Below are 18,043 nucleotides of genomic sequence, written 5' to 3' on the forward strand. Positions count from 1 at the left end.
CCAGAATTATTTATATCATCCCCAACCAAAGTGAAGAAATAAGTTCAGAGAGGTTATTAACAACACAACCATAGAATACATAACTATATATTTATATATAATAAACATACGATTTAAATTACTTTCCCATTTGTTTTTTCCTTTTTTTTGCTTTTCAAAATGTGACTACTAGGAAAATTTTAATTACATGTGACTTGCACTGTATTTCTGTTCACTGTTCCATACTACATCTGTTAGGGAGGAAGATACTTTATTTGCTTAATCATAGTAGACATTTAACTAGAAGTCTGAGGAACGAAAGGTTTCTGGCACTTTTAGACTTACAAAACGAGATGAGTTATCATTTTTCACAGTCTTTGCATTTCCAAATGATTCCAGGATTGGATTTGCTTGCAAAAGCTGCCGTTCAAGTTCCCCCTAAAAGACATCACACATAAACACACACATAAATAAAAGCAAATGTATCTTAATCTCTCTACTCCATTCCTCAAAGGAAAAGCAAACAAAACACTGCCTCTTTTCCTCAGTTTTCTCATTTGCCATCTAACAAATTTTGTTGTTGGCTTCTTATTCTCGGTCTTATGGGCTCTGCTAAAGGAAAAAAAAAAAAATCAGCCTCTATCAACTGACCACAAGGAGAAGAAGATGTCACATTGAACAGAGATGCTAAACATAAGGTAATAAGACTTGCACAGACAGGGCAACACCCTCATCTCCAAATTCAGAGATGACAAAGATGGTGAGGCTACTGAATTCTTGCTCAAATTTAAAAAAGCTAAGCATATCATATTTGATGTAGTGTATGCTTTATTCAGTGTCCTTACTTACATGCAAATTAAGCTATAAAACAGTTCACAAACAAAAGATGTAAGTATATTAATATGTGCTTTAATCATGAAATACAACAGAAAGCTGCATGAGAAAGCATGAAGCCATTTCTGGTCATAAAAAGCACTACAAAATGACCCTATGCCCGGGGAATAGAATTTCAGAATTATACTGTAAGACTTAAAATCCTTTTCCAAACACAAGTCTTACCTGTGTATTTTAAAATACCCACCATTATTCTAAACCTAAATAAAGAAATAAAAAACACTAATATGCTTCTCTAAGCCAAAAAAAAAAAAAAAAAAAAAGAATATAGGAACCTCAGGTAAGATTTTTAAATGAATGGCCAGTTGCCACGTGACGTGACACTATCATCAGACCCAAAGCCAGGAACTAGCATATACCATGAGGCAGTCTCAGCCAGTGGTTAGACGTCAGGAGGTGCCACTCCCTCCGGGGCAAGGGCGGGGAATGTGCCTGAGGCCCGTGACACAGTGTGTACGCTAGAGCGTTTGTCTGGACTGCCGGGTTTCCCAGGTCTTCACCACAGTCTACAGTTGTGTTCAACAGAAACCAGTCAAGGACTGGTGCTGCCACGTGAACGTCATGACAAGCGTCAACTCACGTTCTCAGCTCTAGATAATACGCCCCCTGTACAGGGAATCTTCCTGTTTGTGGACTTCAAGGGACACCAGACTATTTCTGATGTAAATCTTTCTAAACTCTATATGCTATCAAAGTTTCTCAAACACAGTATCCTGAACCAATGTTAACAAGGCTGAAGGTCATCATTAAGGACAGCAGCCACTGTGCTGTGACACAACAGAGAGCCTTTTCCCTAGAGGTCAGAGGTCACAGCCATCACTGAGTCTGTGGCCACCATCTTGCAAAGCCCTTGCTGCATGGGCTCTGCAACAATGCTTTGGGGTATAAGATTCCTTAACCTCACTGTGTGATAAGGGTGTAGAAACTGTCAGAAAAAATACCGACCGATAGATAGGTGGGGCATTGCATTTATCTGACACAGCCACAGTTAGCTCAAGGAATCAGAACATAGATTCCTTAAAACTACACACTATCCTATCAAATCATAATAAAAACACTTCCAATAATAATTTATCTTTAAAATGTTCTCCTAACTTGAAGACAAAACAAGAATTGTATACCTCATTTTAATATTCCCTAGACATGGCTTCACAAGAGTTGTTTGGGTCAAGATAATTGTTTTTTTCCCCCTCCCTGGCGTGTATATGTTGTGTGTGTACACATGGTGTGCATGTGATCCACTGATCTTGATCCCATTCTTTCATTTGGCTTAAAGGCACCAGTTGCATCCTCTACATCAAGTCAACATCAAGTCAAAATAATGTTCTGTGAATGTCTGCTGAATGGACAGATAATGACAGGTCCAAGCACACTCTATCAGTATCTGGGGAGGGGATGGTGGTGAGCCAGAGGTGGAAGGAAGATTTGGATTAAGGGTCCTCATAGTCATTATGGTGGGTGTGGAGATGTGGGTCCCAGCTATGGGGGCCACTCCATTAACAGGGATGTGGTGGTACTTCTCTTCCAATGGGTTTCTGACATGATTGAGCCCAATTATAGACCTCAAAGACTCAGGAATGAATCATATAAAGCTTGACCCAAAGCTAGTACTATACAATACACAAAAATGATCTTTAGGTAAGAAATTACCACTAAATTTGATCATTGCTACACTGAATAATTCCATACTTAGGTAGAAAGTGCTTACAGCTCTCAACCAAATTATGAAGCCATTTATAAACCTCCAGGGCAGTGCCTAAAGTGTTAACCTTTCCACTGGAACAGCACAGGCAATGTTCCTGTATTTCTATTCTATGTGGTAACAAGAAATGTCACTGTGGACCATGAGGAAAAGAAATTACTATTAACTACTGAAATTATTTTTAAAGTTCTAAGTATTTAAATTATTAGTGCTTTAAAGGTTTGCCAATCGTGATAAAAACTACACCCCTGTGTTTATTACATAATGTATTACATGTACTTGCTATATGATAGATACAGAATGAGTTTGAAGTTGGTGAAAATAAAAAAAACACAAAAAAACCACACACACACATCTTTCAAAATTCCAGTTCAGCCAGCAAGGGGACTCGGGCTGGCCTCCTGCTGCCCTCAGGCAAAGCTGTGGCTTTCCCACTGACCACAGAGTAGGGTTGGAAGCTGGTGAAAGTGAAAGTCACTCAGTTGTGCCTGACTCTGCGACCCAATGGACTATACAGTCCATGGAATTCTCCAGGCCAGAATACTGGAGGGGATAACCTTTCCCTTCTCCAGGGGATCTTCCCAACCCAGGGATCGAACCCAGGTCTCCCACATCACAGGCGGATTCTTTACCAGCTGAGCTAGAAGGGAGGCTCTAGAATACTGGAGTGGGTAGTCTATCCCTTCTCCAGGGGATCTTCCCAACCCAGGAATCGCACTGGGGTCTCCAGCATTGCAGGCAGATTCTTTAGCAACTGAGCTATGAGGGAAGCTGGTGGCAGCAACTAATCACATGTTGAGAACCAATCTCCAGGATAGGCTATAATTTCTGTGCTTGCCACTTGCTATCTGTTACCCTTCTGTCTCAGTTCAAGGCAGTTTAGACCAGTAGATACAAAGTCATCTGGAAGCTGCCATCTGACATGGCTGACTGAGCAGTCGGTGGGGAGGTGGGTGGGCCTGAAGAGGCCATTCTCGGGGGACGGTCAAGTTTAAGAAATTAGTTGTCTTCAAACCAGCTCTGAAATTGCACCTGGTCCAGGCTTCAGAGTGGCCTTGAATACCATGCCAGACAGCAAGGGTCTGTAACAGCGACACACGACGAGGGAACTTAGCCTGAAGATCGACTTGCAGTCGGCTGGGGCATTAAGCCAAATGACAACTCATTTTGTTACAACAAGTAAAAGTTTACAGGTAAACGTTTTACTTCTTAAATACTGTGGCCTTAATTTTGAAAATTTATTTCTTATATTTGTTCATATGTCTATAGTGAAGATGAAGTTACAAAATACATTAAAAACAAATGAACACTTCACAGTGCTAGGAGGGCCTCAATAAAAAGACAATGACAGGTACTGACCAGGATATGGAGAAACTGGCATGCCCATACATTGCTGGGAATGTAAAGTGGTACAGCCTCTACACAGAAGTCTGGCAGTTCCCCAAAACGTTAAACAGAAAGTTTCCACAACCCAGCAATTCCACTCCCGGTATACACCCAAGAGAAGTGAAAACGTATGTCCGTGTGAAAACTGATATATTGTGGCATTATTCGTAATGGTCCCAAAGCGCAAACAATCCAAACGTCCATCAACTGATGAGTGGTAAACGAAACACGACGAATATAAGATAACAGGTTGTTATTTGGCCGTAAGAAGGAATGGAGCACTTACGCATGCTCCAACAAGGACAAACCTTTGCAAACTTTATGCAAAGTGAAACCAGTCACAGAGAACCACATGTTACGCGATGCCACTCACATAAAACCCTCAGGACAGGTGGGTTCCGAGGGACAGAAAGTGATTAATGATTTCCAGGGGGGACATGGAAGGTGATTCCTATGGGTAAAGGGTTTCTTTTTGGGGGCCGTGAAAATATTCCAAAATTGATTGTAGTAGTAACTGTGTGACTAGACTAAAAAATAAACAAACCCCACTGAACTGTATGCTTTAAAAGGGTGAATTTTGTGGGACATGAATTTAAACCTCAATAAAGTTGAGGGAAAAAGAGCCAAGAGCAAATAAAGATTCACAAGATCTGGAGGCTACAAATGCCTTTCCTTTTTTTTTTTTTTTTACAATTTATACTGCTGTTTAGTGATAAAATGCTATCAATTTATACAAATGGTTCCTGGGAATCCAAGTAAGTTTTGCCTATAAGGTTCAACATAAATTCAGAAACCAGTTACAGGGAACCAAAAGAAACACTGACCTGACAAAGTAAAACCATTATTTTATGGCAGTCATCCTCACAATGGGGTGAGGAAATCAGGCCTAGGGGCACTCAGGAGAGGATGGGGGTGTAGGGAGAGAAGTAAGCTCCTGAGATGACCCTCCCCAGGGTATGACCAGTAGTCTCTAGGCTCAGGAGTGTCTCATATTCCTCAGTGTGCTGGGGAAGAAAAATTAATGGAGAACCAGGGGTCTCCTCATGTTTCTAAAGACATGGCATAACTACTACTTGACTAGTGTTAAAATAAACTTGGGAAAGCAGCACAGAAGAGTCTGCACAGAGAACATGCAGAAAGACATGCAAGTCAGCAACAACAGCACAGCATGGCCTAGAGAAGCTGGTGCCTTCTGGAGGAACCTGGCTTGACTGGACCCAAAGTGAAATCTCGGGGTAAGCATGCTACTCACAGGGGTCCACTCTGTAGTTGTTTCTGACATTGAAACAAAACGTTAACGATGATGATGTATGTAAGCCAAAGGATTAGGAAACCTAAATCTGTAGGTTAATTATTTAATGCTATTTTGCTAGTGATCTAGGTACATATTAAAAGGTCATTTAGCATGTACTCTAAAGCTCAAAGAAAATCTGGCTGCTGGTCTAGAGATTCCTTCTTTAACTGGCCAAAGAGCCTTTCACGATCATGTAGGATAGTGATGATTTCATTCATCCTCCCAATTCACATCGCTGGTGTGGTCTACAGTTAAAAGCAAAGGAACATCATGGGATTTTATGGGTGTGGTACAAGCTTTGGCATCTGAGAATCTCTTAAGAATTCTAAAGAAAGGTATCTGAAAATCTGTCTGTGACTATTCCTTTAGAGGCTTCTGATTGCTTCTTCATGGTGATAGGTTGTTTTCATAACACTATCATTTACTGCTTTATGCTAGCTTTGCAGCAGCATGCTTGCAGAAAGACATACAAACCAAAACCATTCCAATGCTAGGGAAAGGGTTAGTCCAGGTGCAGACACCTCAGTCTATCTAAGACATGTGGCTCAGCCCTGCCCTCCCCCTCTATCAGGACATGCTCTGGTCCATGATCTGCCAGATGCTATGCTCTGTGGGGCTAAAAGCGAGGCATCTGATAGGAAGAATAACACTTCTCTACAACTTGCCCAGGACAAAAAAATTCTAAATTTATATATTAAATACAATGAGACTTTCAGGTTACACATATCAGACCACACAGTGTTAACAGATCAGAAACTGTTACAGTTGCAACCCTAAATTCAAAATTTAATATACGGCATGAAGTTAGGTTTCCACATGCTTAAGAAGTATTAAAGTGATTATGCCTGGCCACTGACACATGAAACCCTAAGTTTACAGGCTTCACAAACATATGATTCCAAGTCATAATGAAAGGGTAAATAAACATCAAAGTTCCTCTAGAAAACAAAGGTAAAGCAAAAGGGCATGCTGCTTCTCAGGAACAGTGAGCCTCAAAGCAACACATTTTCAAAAAGAAACATTTTGTTCATAAGAAATTTCGCTCAGAGCTGATGGTATTTGTGCCTAGTAGCGACTCAGTCTAAAGACAGAAATTAGTGCAAACATTCATGACTAAGAAACAAAGAAAAGCACTTGCCTGGTGTTTCACTGGTTTAGGTGATTCCTGCTGCTCAGTTACAAACAGACAAATGCAAACGTTAGCAAGTTTGGGTCTTTTCCTAGCGGTAAAGCCACATCCAAAGCACCAAGTCAGCGTGAGGGTTAGAACTGTGACAGCGGGTTTGGCTGGCATCTCTCAGGGGGTATTAACGACTACATCTGCATATCTACAAGTCAAGGGTAACTGACGTGTTATATTCTTACACCTTTTGTCATCAATTCTCCCCCAAATTTCTATCCTGCCCTCAGGCTGCTGTTGGTGGTAGCTCTCTAAGTTCAGAAAGAACCACTGAAAATATCTGAGGATATTTCTCTGGTGGTTAAAAACTGAGAAGTCTTCATGAGCTTGCTTATTGACCTCTAACAATCCTTACCACAACTCTGCAAGAGATCGGGCTTTGAGTTACAACCGTAATTTCAGTTTGCCCTGTTGGAATTGCCAGTTACCAGCAATTTCTTGATGTCCTAGCCCCTCCTTGCTGGGGGCGACAAGGAAGCTGTCAATAAAGGCAGTGCACTGAGCACCCTCACTTCCTTATTCTTGTTTCTGAAATTACTAAAGAATAAATCTAAGGGTTTTAAAAACAAGGGCAGAACAAAAACTTACAGGAATATTATGGTCCTTTCGTCCTTTGTGTGAAGAAGCAACATGAGCAAGGTACTGAATGACTTTCTTAGTGTTTTCTGTCTTCCCGGCACCTGATTCGCCCCTGGAAGATATAGTAACACAGTCTGCTTTACAGAAAGCACAGCACACACATTCCCAACCTATAATCAACAAAAGTAAACTGATTTGAAACTAGAATTAGTAAGAAGTAAAAAGAGAGTAAGTAGGGAAAAAAAAGAAACAAAACACAACACTATCACCAGTAGCTGGAAAATGATTTTTAAATGGTATAAATTAAATACATTCTTTTGGTAGATGCCAGTTAAGAGGACAGAGGAAAATGTTCACAACACTTCCCCACCTGTGCTAGGTATCAGTGGCTCTGCCAGAAAAGTGAAGTTTATTAGAATGTTTACAAAGAAATTCCTCAGCACCAGAAACATATCCAGCACTAGAACCAGAATTTCTAGAACAATTAGACTAAGGTAACTGAATCTGCAGGAATCGAATGAACCCCAGGATCCCCGCTGATCACGGACAGCATCTTCAAGGCCTGAATACCTTTTAGGCTCACCTTTAGGAGTGAAGATGGTTCACTCCCCTGGACCCACAGAGCATCTTGTACATACCTCATACATACAGCTTTTCTATTACTATCACCTACACTGTTAAATCCATCTATGTTTTCCTTCCAGGACTTTGATGTCTTCACTTTTTACAACTATATTTTAATTAATCGAAAAAAATGTACAGTCTGAGGTCAAGTTGTTATTTTTTTAACTTTATTATTTCTGGCTGTGCTGGGTCTTTGCTGCTCCTCGGGCTTTTCTCTAGTTGCAGCAAGTGGGGCTACTCTCTAGCTCAGTATGTGGGCTTCTCCTGTTGCAGAGCACGAGCTCTAGGGTGTGTGGGCTCAGGAGTTGCGGCTCCCTGGCTCCGAGCACAAGCTCAGTAGTTGAGATGCATGGGCTCAGGAGCTCCACGCAGAAGGGATCTTCCTTGATTACGGATCGAACCCGTGTCTCCAGTATTGGCAGGTGGGTTCTTTACCACAGAGCCACCAGGGAAGCCCTGAGGTAAATATTTAATCTCATTTTCCAGTCACATGATTCAGCTCACATCCCATTATCAATGGCTGACCAAGACACTGATTATCTTGGTCAAAGTGATTTGAAATGTTATCTTTACCTTACACTTATGACTTTATTCCAAAGCCAATACCCTATGCAGTATTTCTGAAGTATGACTAACCACATTACCCATCATTGTTTTTTAAAACCTCAGAGACAAGTAGTCTCTGAGGCTTATTTTTTTCAGATAAATTTCAAGTATTTTGTTCTGCTATATCCCTCCCCTGTCTCCTCCCACCTGCCACCTCTATAAAAACAGGCAGACAGAATTTTGAGCTAAATAATATACATGCTGTTTTTAGGAGAAATGATGGCTTCATCGCTCAGTTAAATTCTGTATTTTTCTAAGTTCAAAACAAGCAAGGACCCAGGTTTGTCTTATTCACCTATTAAGTCATAGTGCCTAGCACAGCAAGTACTCAATACATTCTGTTGAATAAAAGAATGTAAGTCTTATATGAGTTTATTTCTAGGCTCTATTTGATATTTTTGGTCCTGTCATTAATGTCCTTTTATCATCATTATACTTTCTACTTGGTCATCATTGGTACCTGCTAATGAGTTTCATTCATTCCTTTATTCAACACATTTCCAAATCAATTCAGGCATCCCTTAAGTGCTAGAGATTGAGCTGTGGATACAATCTTCCTGGAGCTCAAGATTAGAAGAGATTTAAAACAAACAAGAAAAACAAATTGGGCCTCTGTAGGATGTGAGGAGGGTGACGAAGGAAACAAAGTGACTGAGGGGGAAAAGGCAGAAGAGCAAAGGACAACTCCCTGGACATTCAATGGTGGCGGGGGTGGGGGCACTCGACTCCTGAACGCTGAGCAGGACCAGGCACGAGAGGGCCTGAGACAGAGCATGGAGGCAGATGGAAAGACAAACGCAAAGGCCTCAAAGCAGAAAAAAAGCTCGGTATATTCCAGCAACCAGCAGGCGGAGTACAGGATCTGATATAAATAACCAGCCGGGCAGACACAGCAGGAGGGACGCCGCCGAGGTGGAAAGGCGTGGATGGGACGCACCCTGGAGCCATGGGGATGAATCTGGATTTTACTCAAGTGCAGTTTCATAAGAGCTATGCCAGTGGTTTTCTCTGTTGTGTTCTTAACTTTATTTAAAATACCTAGTGTTTCAAGCTAATCACGATGTTGGCTTTTGGTTTCAGATAATTTTTCAAGATGCTAAGAAATGTGCCTCATGTAGACTGACGATGACTTGTCTTGAAGCAGTTATGATCGGTACTCATCAGCTTGGTCTGACTCTGCAGTTTCTTGGCTAACCCCTCTCAACTGGACATACTTCATTGTATCCTGAAAGCATTTTTTCCCTGACTGTCACACTTAACTCAGCTGTACTGAGCCGTCCGTCAACAACTGCCTATGAACTCTGCTAAATTTTCTGTATTTCAGGTCTAAGATACCTCTGCTAATATTACACATAAGGCTGTGTTGTAAAGGAAAAAAAATACAGTCCATCTAAAGCACGTAATTGGGCTTTCCCAGTGGTTCAATCGGAGAAGGCAATGGCACCCCACTCCAGTACTCTTGCCTGGAAAATCCCATGGATGGAGGAGCCTGGTGGGCTGCAGTCCATGGGGTCGCTAAGAGTCAGACACGACTGAGCGACTTCGCTTTCACTTCTCACTTTCATGCATTGGAGAAGGAAATGGCAACCCACTCCAGTGTTCTTGCCTGGAGAATCCCAGGGAAGGGGGAGCCTGGTGGGCTACCGTCTATGGGGTCGCACAGAGTCGGACACGACTGAAGCGACTTAGCAGCAGAAGCAACAACAGCAGCAGTGGCCCAGTGGTAAAGAATCTACTTGTAATGCAGGAGCCGAGGGTTGGACTCCTGGGTCAGGAAGATCCCCTGCAGGAGGGCATGGCAACCCACTTCAGGATTCTTGCCTGGAGAATCCCAAGGACAGACAAGGCTGGTGGGCTACAGTCCTTGGGGCCACAGAGTCATATATGACTGAAGCGACTTAGCACACACAAAGCATACAATTAGTATTCAATAAACATTACCCATTATTGTCCACTCAGCTGTTCATCCACCATATAGAAGGGAATTTGAATTACCAAACTCTAAATTACTTCATGAATCTATCATGCTGGTAAAGTGGTTAAGAAGTGGGCCATGGTATCTTGATGACTGCTGCTACTGCTAAGTCGCTTCAGTCGTGTCCAGCGCTGTGCGACCCCATAGACAGCAGCCCACCAGGCTCCCCTGTCCCTGGGATTCTCCAGGCAAGAAAGCTGGAGGGGGTTGCCACTTCCTTCTCCAATGCATGAAAGTGAAAAGTGAAAGTGAAGTCGCTCAGTCGTGTCCAACTCTTAGCGACCCCATGGACTGGAGCCTACCAGGCTCCTCCGTCCATGGGATTTTCCAGGCAAGGGTACTGGAGTGTGTTGCCTTTTCCTTCTCCGTCTTGATGACCTACTTAGATTCCAATCCAGCCTACCACTTCTTAGCTATGGGGCTTTGGGCAAAGTGATTGGCCTCTGAACCTCGGTATGAAGTGAAGTGAAGTGAAGTCGCTCAGTCGTGTCCAACTCTTTTCGACCCCATGGACAGAAGCCTACCAGGCTCCGCTGTCCATGGGGTTTTCCAGCCAAGAATACTGGAGTGGGCTGCCATTTCCTTAGACTCCTTTAAAATGAGATATGGTTACTCTGCAAGATTGAATCACGCCTGCAAGGAGCCTAGCATGGCACCTGGCACTATGATGGTCAACAGTGATGATGAATAAATTGACAGAAGTAGAAAGATGATAACCTCTGATTAGAATATGAAAGACAAGGGTGGGAAGATTTGGGAGAATGGCATTGAAACATGTAAAATATCATGTATGAAACGAGATGCCAGTCCAGGTTCGATGCACGATACTGGATGCTTGGGGCTAGAGCACTGGGACGACCCAGAGGGATGGTATGGGGAGGGAGGAGGGAGGAGGGTTCAGGATGGGGAACACATGTATACCTGTGGCAGATTCATTTTGATATTTGGCAAAACTAATACAATTATGTAAAGTTTAAAAATAAAATTTTTTTAAAAATTAAAAAAAAAAATATGAAAGACACAGCAGAATCATTTTGGATAACAGTCCTTTAGCAGTTGTGTCTTCCACAAATATTTCTTCTCAGTCTGTGGTTTATCTTCTCAATCTTTTAACACTGTCTCTTGCAGAGTGGAATTTTTAATGAAGTCTAGTTTATCAGTTATTTCTTTGATGGATGTCTCTGGTTTTGTACTAAAAAGGTATTACCATGCCCAAGGTCATGTAGGTTTTCTCTTATGTTACCCTCTAGGAGTTTTATAGTTTTGTATTTTATATTTAGGCAAAGAGTTGGACATGACTGAGCACACACACACACAATCAAATGAAGTGAGGGTAGGAATTTGCTGCGTACAGGAGGGAACTTTACAGGATGATCAAAATGATAATGTTCTCTATCTTAACAGAGGTTTACGTTATACAAATAACTCAGCCCATATATACTTAAAGCACATAAACACTTAAGAGTTTTGCATTCTGTTATACCGTAAGTCCCCTACATATGAAGGAGTTCTGTTTCGAGAGCACATTCAGAAGTCCAATTTTTTCCTAAGTCCAACAAAGTTAGCCTAAGTACCTAACACAATGTGCTATATAGTACTGTACTGTAATAGGTTCCTAAGACTTTCCACACAAATCCACAAAAACAAATAAAAAAACATTTTTAATCTTACAGTATAATAGTACCTTGAAAAGTACAGTAGTACAACAGCTGGCACACAGAGTTGTCATTGAGTGAAGAAGCAAGAAGTGTTACCAGCTGGAGGAGGGAAAGGACGTGGGAGACGGTAGAGCTGAAGGATCGTCAGCAACAGGAGACGGAGGGCAAGCTGCAATGTCACTCTCGTCTGATGTTGATGGAACACAGGTTCATATCTTTGAAAGTTCACAATGTGAAGGTTTGTATGTAGGGGACTTAAGTGCATGTGAATTTTGTCTCAAAAAGATAAAGATGCAAATCCTGAACTTTACTTAATGTTATGTATGCTGAAATATTTAGAGGGAAGCACACTGATCTACAAATGCATCAAATGAAGGGATTAATAGCCCAAAGAGTGGTTTTTCAGTTGAAAATGAAAACATCTGATCAATCAGCAGTTACCGAAAGAAATACCATCCAACCTTAAGCAGTCAAAGTGTTAGTAGCTTAGTCGTGTCAGATTCTTTGCGACCCCATGGAATGTAGACCACCAGGCTCCTCTATTCATGAAATTCTCCAGGCAAGAATACTGCAGTGGGTAGCCATTCCCTTCTCCCGGAGATCTAACCAACTCAGGGATGGAACCCAGGTCTCCTGCTTAAGCTGAGCCTCCTGAAAATGCAGCTCCCATGGAACCCCATCCCAAGGAGTTTCTGGACTGGGGGAAGTCTGACCCTGAGCACCAGCAAGTACAAATTCAGCTGTCCACTGGCATCACAAAGCCCCATAGAACCCTCCATACTCTCCCCTAGAAGCCCCAATCCACCTACACCACCCCCCGTTTCTTAAATTTAGTATGGAAGCCTTTTATTTCTGGTTTTCACCCAGTTACTCATCACTGAATACTCCCACACGTGTGCATACATAAACTCTGTCTTCTCTCCTGTTAGTCCACTGTCCATTTGTAGATCCCCAACCACAGGACCCAAGTTGGAAAAGTTTCCCTCCCAACACAATAAAATGGATTGATAGAGGGATGAACAGATCAATATATAATAAGCAAACATAGTAAAATATTAATGGCAGAATCTAGACGGTAGATATATAGAACTTGACTGCAAAAATTCTTTCACCTTTATGTTTGAAAATATTCCTAATAAAATGTTCAGAAAACTCAAAAAAAAAAAAAAAAAAGCAAATATGGTTTATCTGATGACTGCTACTTTCTGCACACAAAGAGATACCCCAGCTGCTGTAGCTCATAAACCCACACCTCATCACTGATGCATACATCAGTCTCAAATGACAATGACCATCTAATTATAAGTGCTAGAGCTTACAATGGTCACTTTTGGTGACAAGAGTAAAGCAGTGCTCACTAACCTTAGGTTTTGTCAAACAGCAGTCACTCCCTCCCCAAGTGTTTCCTGCTTCCAAACATTCCAAAGAGTCCTCATCCAAAATGATCATCCAAGCTCACAAACCACCCAAAAAGGAGAGGAATGTGTCCTGCCTTCATCCCGTCTGCTGCTGCAGGGTCACCGTGACTGCGACACTGCAGGCAGGTGACCCGAGTGCTACTCCTCTCTCACTCGTGAGCAGCCGTCCTGGGCCCCGGGGTGGGAAGGAGGGGCCCGGCTCACATGCTGGAAGCACCGCCATTCTTGCTGGGGCTCTGTGAGCCGTCCAGAGGCCCAGGGAACGCGTGTGAGGAAGAAAGGGGGCGGATTTACCATACCTTACCATACCCATTTCATGGAGCTTCAGTGGTTAGATTCTCAGGGCAGTTTTCCTCTACTAACTGATGCTCTATAGTGAAGAACTTGGCTGCTCTTTGTTCCTGATTCCTGGGCGGTCTGGAGCCTCCAGCTACCTGGAATGTTAGGTACCCACCATGTTAGTCATGGTGGGCACTTGGCTAGCTATAGGATGGGGACTGGACAAGCTGAAAAGCCAAACGGGCAATTAGAGGTTTGTGCCTTTGATCCAAGTGACCCTCCTGGGAGGGAAGAGGGGATGGACACGGATTCAATCAACTGTGCCTACATAGTGAAGCCTAATAAAAACTCTTTGAAGCTAAGGTGAGCTTCCTGGTTGGTAATATACACCGATGCACTGGGAGCGGAAGTGACCAGAGCAAATGGAAGCTGTGCCTTTGGGAAACTCCAGCTCTCACCCTCTCTAGCTCTGATTTGTCACTCTAGCAAAGTATTGAATCTGAGTGGGTAGTGGCCGCCCTCAAATGCGTAGCTATTTGGTCAGAAGTACGGGTGGCCTGGAAACCCCTGAGCTTGTGGCTGGTATCTGCAGAGCCAGCCCACACGATGGGTGTGCCTTGGGAAATCAAGGTCAAAATTGCTTCAAAACCGGTAGTTTTAAAAAGATGTTTGCGGCTCACTTTCTGAATAACTGACTTTTCTGAAGAATATGCCCAGTGGAATAAAATAAAAAACTGAGCAGACTATTCTAGAATATAGACTTAAAATGAAGAGACATAAGGAATGCAAGGAATGAGACCTGACAGGATTGTGGATCTTTGGAAGTCATAAGAAACACGTTGAAGACTATTATAGAAATTCACATATGGATTTCATATGAGACAACATTACTGTTTCATTGTCAAGTATGACAATGTGTGTTATGTGGGCACACCCTTGCTCTTAGGAATCACCTGCGGTGTATCCAGGGGTCAAGTGTCAGAGTATCTGCAAACAGTCTTGTGCGTGTACAGAAACAAGGGACACATTGAAGTAAAGGGTACACGAGCACTTAACGTATCACTCTTTCAACTTTTCAATAAAATTTAGGTTTGTATTCGTTTTACATGAAAACTTGGGAGAAATGCAAAGGTTTAAAAAAAAGAAAAAACATAAAATTTGGTAAAATTTAACTCACTGAAGTTAGGGGATGGGTATCTGGGGGTCTCCAACTATTCTATTTTTGTGTAGGTTTGAAATTTCAAAATAAAACACCTTTATAAAATGGTATCGGAAAGGTTTTGCCCTTTGAAAACACATACAATATTCAATTGTTTCTAAAACTTCCTAATCTTAAGCCTGTTTCCTTGGTTCCTACTTAATTAAGAGATTCATTGTTTTGTTTGCATTTTTATCCATTTACTTAGGATGCCCAAAAGCAGTGTTCCAGGTACTCAGAGGATAATTAAAAAGCAATCAAAGTCACAGTTCCTACCCTTCTGTCTAGTTGTAAAACAAGACACAAAGACCCAAATAGGTAATGAATCACAGCATGTGAGCAACAGGGCCTGACGAGAGGAAATCAGTGTGGGCTGGAGCCAGCTGCACCATGGGGCTTATGTCCTCCCTGGAGGGAGAGAGAGGAGAAAGGCAAGGGAGTCAGCCAGGATCCCAGAAGATGGGGCAGACAGTAGGTGCTGGGCGGGGCTAGGGCAGGACAGGACAGGAGAAATATGAAATGAGGCGACAACTGGAAATGGGAATGAAAGAGAGCAGGGAGTCAAAGCAGATGGCAAGGTTTTAAGCCTTGAGTCTGGAAACACAAAGCACTGATGATGGAAAGAAAGATACTGGGAGACCCATCTTGTTTGTGTGAGAACAGAGGTTAATTTGTCGGCGTGTTCAGTTTAAACTGGCTTTTATTCCCTGCTTCACAGCTTGTGCTCCAGGAAGACCCAAACACCTGTAATTGCCTGACACCGTTCTCACCTTCTGTCCCCTGTGCCCGTAAGGTCCACTGATTCTGTCAGAAGCTATAAGAAATTGTGACAAAGGTGAAGGTCCAGAAACTCATCTAGCTGTGGGGCCACCCACCTGAGCTAAAAAATCCCTGGAAGCCAGTAAGGCCCAGCCTAGACTGCCATCTCCCATGGGCCCAATCTCCCCACCCTGCCCCTGCCAGATCCACCAGGGCCCAGAGGTGAGCTCTGCAGGGGACTTCAGATCGCGCCCCCGCCAGCCTTGATCGCTGCTCAAAATGCAGTTCCTCTGGCCACTCTTCATTCTTACCCTCTGGTCTCATTTTCTTTCTCCTGATTCCAAACCCAATTATTTTCTGCTCTGCTGCTGCGTCGCTTCAGTCGTGTCCGATTCTGTGCAACCCCATAGACAGCAGCCCACCAGGCTCCCCCGTCCCTGGGACTCTCTAGGCAAGAACACTGGAGTGGGTTGCCATTTCCTTCTCCAATGCATGAAAGTGAAAAGTGAAAGTGAAGTCGCTCAGTCGTGTCCGACCCTCAGCAACCCCATGGACTGCAGCCTACCAGGCTCCTCCATCCATGGGATTTTCCAGGTAACAGTACTGGAGTGGGTTGCCATTGCCTTCTCCGATTTTCTGCTCTAGCCCCCCTCTTTTCCTCCATACTCTGTGGGATCCCCATTCCACAGTGTGCAAAGTCACCCACGTTCTCGGCTTCCTGACTGAACATTCCCCTCCGCTGGCCATACTTCACATCACACACCTGTATGAGCATACACACACATATACATCATCACACACACACACACAAACATCAGGGGCATCCTTCTCACTCCCCCAGTGCTGTTTCTAGACTCTTGTTCTTCTTTTTTTTTTTTTAGACTCTCTTGTTCTAAAAGCCCCTACCTCTCACCTCTCTGAGGTCACACACAGCAGGAGCAGTGGTTCTGACACTGGATTTATTTTGCTTAGTAAGATCTTAAAAAACAACACCCCCCCTACCCCGCCACCCACGCTGTTTCAAAAAAGAAAGCACTTTTATTTCCAAAGAAAACAGGAAGGGTCTTATCTTGGAATAAAGGACATTCCTCTAAGTGAAATAATTTAGCTTTATGAAGGGCTTATCAGAGGCCACTGCCCTCAAACCATCACTTGTGTGTGTGTGTGTGTGTGTGTATGTCAAAGCCCCTCCTCTCCTTGTGTGAGCAACACATCCAACCCTTTGACTCAGTGACACCCTCCACCCCATGCCCTCCTGCCCTCCCCCCCACTTCTCAGCTGCCCACTCCTTCGGCCACACTTGAGGAGCTCCCTCCCAACACCTGCGGCCACGACGCCTGTTCTTCCTGCTCCTGCTTCCCCAGGAGGCCCTGCTCTCCAGTTTCCTGACCCATCTCCCTCCTATCAGTCCCCCATCGTGTGCCACACCCCATGGTCCATCATGACAGTCTCTCTCGCTGACGTTCTCAGTTCTCTCATCTCAGTGACCCCCACCTGAACCCACTTATAAAAACTTTGGTGGATTAAATATGATTCCCCATTTCGACACCCTGGTAGGGGAGTGTCCACAGCAAAGGCCCCAAGTGGCTCTGGGCAGCCAGGGCTAGCCCACTGGAGAATCAAAGGATCCACCAAGGCACCCCAGTCAACAGTCAACCAGCACCCTGGCCCTCAGCTGCCCCCAGCCAGCGGGTGAGCCCCAGGTGAGACGGCTGGGGCTGGCTCGGCTCAGCAGACAGGCCCAGCTGAGTCCAATCCAAGGGCTTGGAAAACTGCTCTCAGTCACTAAGTGTCTGGTAGTTTGTTGTTTAAGAAAAACTAATTTGTATAACTCAGAAGCTAAACATCACTGGAAGAAAATTTACATGAGACAGGCTTATTTTCTACTTCTTTTATACTTCTTGTTATCAAAAACCAAAGTTTCTATGGGAAAGAAAAGCCAAGAGATGAGAACTTTCTCTGTTTCTGGGCCCCCCCACCCGCCCACATCAGGCCCTGTCTCCTCCCTGACCCTGGCCCTCTAGGGGCCCTGACTCCCACCCATCTTGTCCTACCCCACCCCCATCAGTTTAACCTCTCCTACCTTAAAGACACCACCAGTAAAAAAAAAAAAAAAAAAGACACCACCAGTAACAACAAAAATTGATTCCTTACTGCTTTTCAAATGCTACAATTTTCACTCTAGAGCTATTTGGAAGTTGTAGGCCCAGACTTAGCTTTTTGCTGCTTTTTAAAAACTTTCTCTCTCACACACACATACACCCATGTCATTCCTTGACTGCTGTCTGGCCTGACTCCCTGCCCACCCCAGTGCACTGAGAGGACCACGACCAGCCTCCCTCGCCCACGTGAAACCCCAGGCACGTGTTCCTGTGTATTTCAGTCTCTATGGTGTCTGCAGCCTATGGCTTGGGCGTCTCTGTGGAGTCTCACCCGCCTCCCCACCCTTGAACCCCGTCTGGGGATCCCACACTCTGAGGGGACCTCACTTACCGCATGGCTTCTGTCATCT

The 18,043-nt window shown here is 43.6% G+C and overlaps 1 protein-coding gene across 4 annotated transcripts in view; it reads right to left on the minus strand.

The window, feature by feature from the left end:
- Positions 1 to 18,043, minus strand: part of MYH10 (myosin heavy chain 10) — a 123,773-nt gene that overhangs the window by 71,977 nt on the left and 33,753 nt on the right. For all 4 annotated transcript variants that reach the window (XM_070389464.1, XM_005907554.3, XM_070389463.1 and 1 more), the window contains exons 5-6: positions 7,024 to 7,126; positions 325 to 417 (exon numbers count right to left, since the gene is read on the minus strand). In XM_070389464.1, the coding sequence (XP_070245565.1) occupies positions 325 to 417; positions 7,024 to 7,126 (196 nt within the window). The remainder of the gene's footprint in view (positions 1 to 324; positions 418 to 7,023; positions 7,127 to 18,043) is intronic.

Source organism: Bos mutus, chromosome 19, assembly GCF_027580195.1.
Source record: "Bos mutus isolate GX-2022 chromosome 19, NWIPB_WYAK_1.1, whole genome shotgun sequence".
Lineage (NCBI taxonomy): Eukaryota > Metazoa > Chordata > Mammalia > Artiodactyla > Bovidae > Bos > Bos mutus.